The following is a 9,215-nucleotide window of genomic DNA, read 5'->3' as shown; positions in this document are numbered from 1 at the left end:
GTTTTTTCTTTTATTTTAAAAAGTTGGGAGTGAAGAAGAGCAGGAGAAATTAAGAAAAAAATTGTCAACTTCTTAGAAAATGACCTGCAACTAACATCACTGTATCTACATATATACTTTCAAAAAAATCAAAACAGAACATCTTGACATCTTCCATGTCAAACAACTTTTTAATCTTCCTTATCACCTACTTGGAGATACAAATATTTGACCATTTTATTAGAGCTGAATTCAACCCAATTTATATGCCAAAACCAGTACCACTTGAGAAAGCGGCAGAGAGTTTAGTGCTGTACTTTAGCTGCCCCCTGCCAAGGTACTAAAATCAACAATCTCATCCACCTGCAGCTTCAGTTCCACACTTCTGATTTTGATGATGAGACAGTTTTTGTAAACAAGTCACGATTCAAACCAGAGACCAGTTTTCAACTTGCAGTGCTAGGAAAAACAAGAACTTGGTGCAACTCAGTCACTTCAATTTAGTATCTTCCTCCTAATGAAGACTCATCTGATCATCTCTGCATTTGGAAAAAAGTACGGTAAAGTTGTTTGACAAGTAGTCAGGATTATGGTAAATCCTTTTTTTTTTTTTTTTAAATGCTGGTTGATTTTTACCCTTCTGTCAAACGTGGCAGACATTTTGAAGTTTGTTATCTGTGTGAAGATCAGTAGCTGTGGAGGGAAAAGAATCAAAGTAGCTCCTCCCATACGTTCCATCAGTAGGCAGAACTCAGCTGTTAAACACAACATCTTCTTACTGGCAAGCTGGTCTAGAGCTGCAGATCATTTGATAGAGGGCAAGCATTACAAACTGAGGGGCAAGAAAAAAATTTATATCAAGCCACATTCCATTAGTTGTGCTGTGCATGGAACAAATTGTTTTATCTTTTCCTTAGGTATGTTTTTAAATAAGGAAATGTGTACTTATTTTAAATACTCTAAACTCCAATTAATTTTAGGTATACTGGATTTTGACTGCAGAGGGGAGTGGTTGAACTATCAAGTTCCTTAAAAATGGCATTCAGCTGCATTTAAGCATAGCATCTCTCTGAGAAATCCCCCCATAAAATGGATACTACATGTAGTTCATGAAAGAACTGTCTTCATGCACAATGGAAATGTGCATGGGATATGGGAGATAAGCAAATAACCTTAGTAAGGACTGGAGAAAGAAAAATTCGTCTACAGGACTTGAGATTACAACATCAAGAATCTCCAGGAAAGGTGGCATCCAAAGTAACAGTAATTAGATGATTTAAGAGTCCAATACTTGTTCAGCTGAAGAGAAGAAAGGCTGCAGGTGGAATGGAAACTACAGTCATACGTGAACAATCTTTTTTTTTTTTCATCTATTAATAGAAGAACATTGGGAAAGAGTGAACTGCAAACTTTTTATACTACAGGAATATCTTTACTGCACTGAACAGCTTATTTCCTAAAGTATGCAGCAGCTGTACTGAACTGCCTACCAATAGTCAGGTGGGAGAAATCCACATATGAAGGGAAAGAATTTCTTCAGAATATAAGAAAAAACAATGAAAATATAATAAACTTTTAACTCCTTCAGAATAAAAGCCTTTTCAGAATTACTAGGTACTTTTGTCAAAATACCTCTGGGTTTTTGGGGGGTTTTTTTGTTTGGTTGGTTTTTTTTTTTTTTTTTTTTTTTTACAGAAAGCAGCAGGGAATAGAAATTAAACCCTTAGGTTCTGGGATCACAGAAGTACACAGCTTGCTAATTACTTTTTTCCCCTTCTGTATTTCCCATTCTTCAAAAATATGATCAAAGGCAGAACATAAAAGAAAGGAGAAGTACTTTAAATGAAAATATTCCTCACTTTAAGATTTCATTTTCTCTTTCTCAGTGCTACATTTCAGGTAGCATCTGTCTTCCAGACAGCATCTGTGTGCTTCTCGGAAACACTCTTATTTCTTCTCTGGTTCAGGGTTATGTTCTACACCACAATATACAAACTAAAATCAACAGAAACCTTTTTGTTTGTTTTGGGGGACAGATGACCTTTCTGAAAGGAGTCTTCTCCGTATCAAAGATTATGTGGAAACATTAAAGCCTCATGGGGTGGAAACAAGTCTAAAGTCGTCAAAACCCCTAGCAAGACAAAATTGCCTGATCCTCACAAAAGCACTTGCAGGTAACTTCCCCAATTCACCAACACTGGTCACGGAAGACTAATTTACATCATTATTATCAAGTACTCTGATTTCCTTCTCCTCCCCCAAACTCAGATACAATGAAAGTTTATAAATGGATACTGATGAAAAAGGTCAGTTTTAGTGTAAGAGCTATAACTCGATACTGAAGAGCTCTTCTAGAGCAGGGGGCAAAGCTCGCTGTCACAAGGCCTGCCTGTTCCTGTTCAATACTGCAGCAAGCAAAGCTTTCCACCTCTGAGCAAGGAGGAAACAAGGACAGAAAGAAAGTAATAATCTGAATAGTGTTTTTCATTTCTCCAAAATTAATTTTAAGAACAGTAACAACAAAAAAGTATTTTTTATCTGAAATTTAGAGCAACAGGGAAATAAAACTCAAGACACTGCAGGCTTAACTGTTTGGTATTTGGAAGAAACAGGTGTTATTTCAGTTCGAATGATCAGGATGAACAAGAACAAGAACACCCCACACACTTCCAAGGACACATGTTACTTTGCTTTTAAAATCATCTCAAGGGGAGGTGAGGAGAGGAAGTACCAGTAAATATGAGAACTGTTGTTAAATCCCTACTGGGGATTTAACCAGCCCACCAGAGCAGGGTAAACTTGTTCCTAGCATCATTACCGAGTGTATCTGTTAAGCCAAATACAACAGTAGCAGATATGAACTTGTAATTCACATTTCTAACTGGAGTTGATGAAGTGTTAAAACAGTCCTTCATCTGAGAGAAGCAATGCTGCTTACATGCATATGGACTGCTTTGTTGACCTGAAAAATACAATCTGGAAGTACTTTTAAGCTCTTTTTATTTTGTCAACTACTATATTAGATATAACACTTTGAAGGAAAATTATATTTCAAAAAAATCAATTGACATGATTGAAGCGCAGCATTCTTAAGGTACTTGTAGTTTTCAATTTATAATTTTAGAAGATATCTCCCTTGCAAGGATGTCAAGATTTTTCATGGAAAATCAGAGCATTAAGTACTGAGATACAAAAAAATATTTAAAGCCAAGAATCTGCAATGCAAGGGCTAGTCAACAACTCTTCTATTATGTGCAAGCTTGTCTCAATGTGTGCAAAACACTGAAAAACATTAGAGAAAGTTCTAATCATACCAAAAGTCTTTAAGAGCAGTCTTTCAGAATTCTGGTTTTGCTGTAGTAATTTAATATTTTAGTTTCAGATATTTAGCATTTAAAGAACAGCTACAGGTATTCCTGACATCATCCTTAACAGAATTACCTGAACCTAATTGCACTGAAAGCATAAATACACCAGATTTACCCAAATACTTGGATATACAGTGGGGAAAAACAAAACCAAGCAAACAAAAAAAAAAAAAAAAAATCAATCAAGCGAGCCCGTGGAATCTGAACACCTAACCTGGTTAGATTTTCTAAAACACAAAAAATTTCAGTAATTATGGTGCAGTTATAACCTTTATGAGTCTGTCTTCCTGCATCACCGAAGTAACCAACCACTACTTGGAAAGAACCATACTCTCAGAGTTTCTGTAATTTACAGGGAAGACTTAATTCTTATGTTCCCACCTGCTTCTTCAGTGGTTAAAGTGAAAATTACTCTCCTGCAAGAAAGCATTCACTATGTAATACAGCTCAACCTTCTCTTCTGTCCTTAAGCTTGCTCCGCTGTAATGTACTGTAAAACACAAGTGAAGATTATTTACACCCACTACATTAGGCATTATGGTAGTACATAAATACACACAAATCTCTCAATAAGAAATATAAGTATTCTCTGTACTTACCATTGTCACTCACCCCGTTTACATACTTTAGCCTCACATTTCATGTTTATCATACCATTCTCACACCTAGCTTTAGGTCTATAAAGCATTTTAATGTGTTCTGAAAACTTAACACAAGTTCTAAAATTAGTTTGACAACTAATTAGCACAACAGATTCTTAATTAGGAGGCCTGTATATTGCTGTAATTGAAGTAGATGAGTTATACAGCAAGATGAAATGCACCTAATTCACAGTGCTTTTTCTACCATATGGTTTCTCTCTAGAGTCTTCCCATTCTTTTTCATGACATTTAGATATGTTGGTACGTTTAATCTCATTTATTTCTACTTCTAGAAGACAATTGTTACATTAGTATGAGGACTTTGGAGACAGAGAAAGCTACAATTTCAAAAATTTCTATAGCATTAAAATTGTTACTACTTGAATGAGTTCATAGATCTGTTTGTTCAGGTCCTTTTATTAAAGTACAATATCTCCCCTGCTTTTCCCAAGCTACAAGTGTGTAAGGTGAAGAATTTGCCCCTGAACCCCAATGCTCACAGTCAATTGTCTCTGAGGTCATAAAATTGTATGCTTGTTTAAGTCACGTAGGAGCTTATGCCACATACCCATGTAACAGGTTTCCAAAATATCAAACGACCTTAAAAATACCAGTTAACTAGGGAAAAATCAAACTCAGATCCGACTAAAAAAAGACAACTAAGCAATTGCATTAACCCAGTAATGACAAGTCTCAATTTGAGGCAGTGGTTCCCCATCTTTTGCTATTAAATTCCCACATCCAGTTCATTGCGGGACTGCCACCTATCACCTTCTCGTCAACTTTTAAATTACCTCAGCATATCCACAGCAGATTTTTTTCTTGAATCTGTTTGCTTTCTATCTCTCTCCAGTCTTAAGACCATTCCTGGTTTCCTATCTCACCAGAATATTGTATGACACTTACAGCACTGCGATCTACTGGTGGTTCTATGTGCTAGAAAATATTTTGACGGGCACAAAATGATGGTCTGGCAATACTTGTCTAGGTAACACTGCATATTAGTGCCTTAACAGAAGTTGTTGGATGAAGAATAGGAGGTAGAAGCCACTGAAGAAACCTCATTTCATACTTCTATAACAAAAGCAAAGTTGAACCAGAGTTCGGCAGCCACTGAGCAGCTATTGTTGTTCTCTGCTTATTTTACCTCCATCTCATCCTATTCCCCTCTGACCTTCTGGTTTGTCCACCTCAATTCCAGGGGATCCAGCCTTTGAGCCGATTCGGCAGGAGTTGTCGTATTTACTCTAAGAACATCTGCATGGTCATACTACCAGCATTTAAAAAAGCCATGTTAAGACAACCAACCTTCATTCGTCCCTTCCTGTATGAATGTTCTGTATGTCAAAATACCTGAAAACTGCACTGATACAGTAGAACTTGTTTTAACTTGCATTACGAATAAATTGCACATGCTGTTTTACGGACAATATATATTTGTAAACTTGCTCATGCAAAATTAGTGTGCACAACAGGAATATTTGTTTTCTAATCCCCACATCTTTAAAAATGACGTTTATGTCTGGTTTTTTTGAACTGTGCCCAAGCCCTCTCTTTAATATAGTAAGTCTTACACAGAATTCATCTGCCAGCCAAATCAATTTATGAAGCTGAAACAAAAAAGAATAAAAAGTTATATAAAAACATGGTGCACCTGGACACTTCATTCCCACCTCCCCCCTTTCTTTGTTTACTAGTAAAAAGAGTGAATAAAAGGAAAAAAAAAATCATGGTCACAAAATTTTGACATTTTAATCCTAAACATTACAGGGCAAATGGATGTTGGAACCTATTTCCATACACCATGCGTCAACTTTTTAATTCCCAAATGTGGCCAAATCCACTAAAACAAGAGTGGTTAACAAACTCTGGATTATGGAAATACATTTCTGGAATAAATGCTAGAAAAGCAACAATGGGAAAAGCCAACTGTCTCCATAAAGGTAAATAAAGTGGAACAATGTGTAGATTAGATACTTTTTCTGTTTCTTACTCATAACCTGTCAATTCAGTGCATCATATGGTTCAACATAATGGTCCCCATTTTGGACAAACATCTAACTAGTGTCCATTGATTCCAAGTTAGTGGATGACGAATCTTTCTGGATACTTTCAAAGATGGCTGCCAGCTCAGGGTTAGAGCTTATTTGTGACTGAAATTCACTCATTAATGGACTCTTCTCTGCTTCTGGAATGGTTAGAAGCGCTGCTACTGCCCTCATAGCAGATCGTTTCAGTTCATCTTGCTTTTCAAACTCCTGTTTCACTGAGTTTGCCTTTACCTAGGGAAAAAATGAAACTATGTTTGAAACTTTTGCTTAACTCTCCCTCCACACCTACCTTATTTAAAAAAAAAAAAAAAAAGTATCTCAAAGACTATTTTCTTCCATACTACCACTTTGCACAGCTCTCAAAACAGCCTAAATTCTTAAAGAAATCCCCAAACCACCAAACAAAAAACCACAAACATCTACTTTTTAGCAGACTTTTCCCCAGCAGTTTACAAATAGACTGAAACTTGAATACTGCAAGGTAAGCAGAAAAAGGTTGTAAGCTACCAAGTCAATTACCAAATCAAAACAATTATAGCAGCCAACCTTTAGCTAGTAAGGTCAGTAAATGACATTAAAATGGTATCACCACAGTACCTCCAGCTTCTAGAGAACAGAACTTTTAAAAAAGTTGACCTTCATTAGAACAACTGCTTAACCTTCCATTATAATTTTCAAAGATATTTCAGCAATACAAACATAGGTTATCAGTGGTCAAATTTCTTGATGTGAAATATAATAGACTACAGTAATGGAAAAGCAAAGTAAATCAGGCATTAAATGACTGTCAGAACATGCAGGTGGATGAAGACGAGCAGGAATAGAAGGAGACTAACTGTGCCAAGATCCAAGAATCTTGTAATATAAATGAAGGGGTAGGGGGGGAAAACAACAAAAAACAACAACAAAAAATAGGACTACTTTACACTGCCTCCATCCTTCATCACCCAAATGCTTGTCTGAAATAACGTAATCACGGGAAGCCAGTAAAACTCTCAGTATTCCAGCTTCATTATTTGTAATTAAGTGAGACTTAAAAGTTGCCCAAGTGGCAGCTAAATTTTTAAGGAACAAAATAAATGGCATCAAAGAAATTAAAGGTTTTTAAAAAGAAGCTAGCAAGTCTACTCTCCATTTGTAATTTAAAAGACATTTAATACATGCATAAAGGCCCACATATTTATATTATTCTGCCTACTGCACTTATCAACTTATAACTTAGGAAATGCTGCAGCAATACAGAAGTATTCTTCATACATGAGTTCATTTATATTTCTATAAGACAACATGAAATAATGAAGTTAAGTTTAGATTTAAATACCTTAGTTGTACATGTAGCACGCAAAGGTTCAACAAGCCTATCCAACCTCTGCAGCACTGCACTTGGACAAAGGGTAGACAGTCTCACCAACATTAAAAAGGTTAGCATCTAGGTTGAGAAAAAAAAAAAATCAACAATTAGTTATGCTCAAGCAGATATATGGAGATATACTTCCTGTATAACCTTTTCAAGAGCAACACTTTAATGAAAATGGCAAATATAGTGAAATACTTAAGCATATGAAGTAGTATTTTTACCATTTCAGTCGATTCACTATTTAAAATATTTTCACTAAGTTACTGCTTACACAGAGAAAAATGACAGCTAACCTTAATATCATAGTGATCCTTCAGGCCATCTTCAACATGGTTTAAGAATTCAAATATATCTAGTCTATCCAAACAGCTATCCAGGAGAGTATACATGCACTCAAAAGCTGCTTTCCTTATGTCCAGCCCATCATCAACTGTATGCTTAAATGGTCCCATTTCCACCTGTCAGCAAACAAAAAAAAAGTTAAATAATACATTTAGAAAAACAAAGACTCTGCTTTGTATCTATTTAGCCCTGGTTTTCTTAGTTAACATACCTCTCTGATTAATTCCTTTCTGACTTTTGTTTCATTGTAAAGATGAGGAAGCACAGTATCTAAGAGGTCCCTGATTAATGATGGTTTATTGTGTGCAGCTGAGTTAAATGTCACTAGGGCTACTCTCCTGACATTGAGATCCGGGTCTTCCAATGTTTTCAGAAAATCACCTGCAAACATGTACAAAAATAATTCAACCCATGAGGATCTTTTTCATTTGCTACTTTAAAAATATCTTCGCTTAGTTTTAACATTTCAAAAGGACATATTTATGCAGGAGTTATTTTGATGTAACAGAGACCAATACCTGCTATTTTAGCTTGACTACACAAATAAATTTATTTATTATAAACATATGAAAAATATTGATATAATTGAGATATATTATTATTTCATGTAATGAAACAGAAGTAGGAAAACCATCATCAAAATAAATGTCCATCACAATGATATTTCAACTTTTTTCTAAAGGTATAGCATGTAAATGAATGAAAATTACATTCAATACAATCTTTCCTTTTCTCCGTTAAAACTCTCTCAGAATATGCATTAGAAAAACAATTTCAATTCTGCAGTTCAATAATTAGAGAACACCTCTTAAGGAAACTATTAACATATTGATTTTTATACCCTAAATTTGCACATATTGCGAATTCCTAAATTACCGTAAGGTAAGTCTACTCAGTATACACTAATGTAGCAACACCTCTCTCATCCCACCCTGCTCTTGAGCATTTTCAAATTAAAATTTCTATACTTCTATAACACAACCTTGTTAAAATAAATGCCTGCAGGAATGCATCATTTTTCCTCAATGTTTAAGTTTTACTGGCAAATTCCAAGAAGAGAAGAAATTTTTAAAGGAGAAAAAGAACAAGGTGTAAATATCAAAGTGATTTTACACACACACAAAAAAATCTCTGGGTAACATATGACTGAGATTTTTTTAATTATTAGATACCAATAGTTTTTTGACTGAATAACCAATAAATATATCCAGAAACCAAAGGGGCAAGGCAGCTCCAGTAGGAGGGATGGCAGGGGGAAAAACCCACAAGCATAATCAATTCTTGAATGTATTCTTTTAAAAAAAAAGAAAGCTTAGTGAGGAAAATGACATAGGAACTGACTCCACCTCCCCACAAATAAAAACCCTGCTCTCCACAAAACTGTATATTTTTAGATTAATCTTTTTTTCCTCCTATTAGGTTTAGCAGTATACACTTTTTTTTTTACAGATCTTTAAACCTGTAATTAATCCACTAC

General features: G+C 35.2%; 1 protein-coding gene across 1 annotated transcript in view; it reads right to left on the bottom strand.

Moving 5' to 3' along the window:
• Positions 1-5,348: 5,348 nt before the first annotated feature.
• Positions 5,349-9,215, bottom strand: part of CAND1 (cullin associated and neddylation dissociated 1) — a gene marked incomplete at its 5' end in the record, with an annotated part of 31,501 nt that continues 27,634 nt past the window's right edge. Inside the window, 4 exons of the mRNA XM_082003180.1 lie at positions 5,349-6,270; positions 7,361-7,468; positions 7,690-7,854; positions 7,950-8,119. Coding sequence (XP_081859306.1) covers positions 6,046-6,270; positions 7,361-7,468; positions 7,690-7,854; positions 7,950-8,119 — 668 coding nt within the window. The 3' untranslated portion in view covers positions 5,349-6,045. The remainder of the gene's footprint in view (positions 6,271-7,360; positions 7,469-7,689; positions 7,855-7,949; positions 8,120-9,215) is intronic.

This window comes from Phaethon aethereus, assembly GCF_964289735.1.
Source record: "Phaethon aethereus genome assembly, chromosome: 1".
Classification (NCBI taxonomy): Eukaryota; Metazoa; Chordata; class Aves; order Phaethontiformes; family Phaethontidae; genus Phaethon; species Phaethon aethereus.
This window is presented reverse-complemented; position numbering and strand designations above follow the sequence as displayed.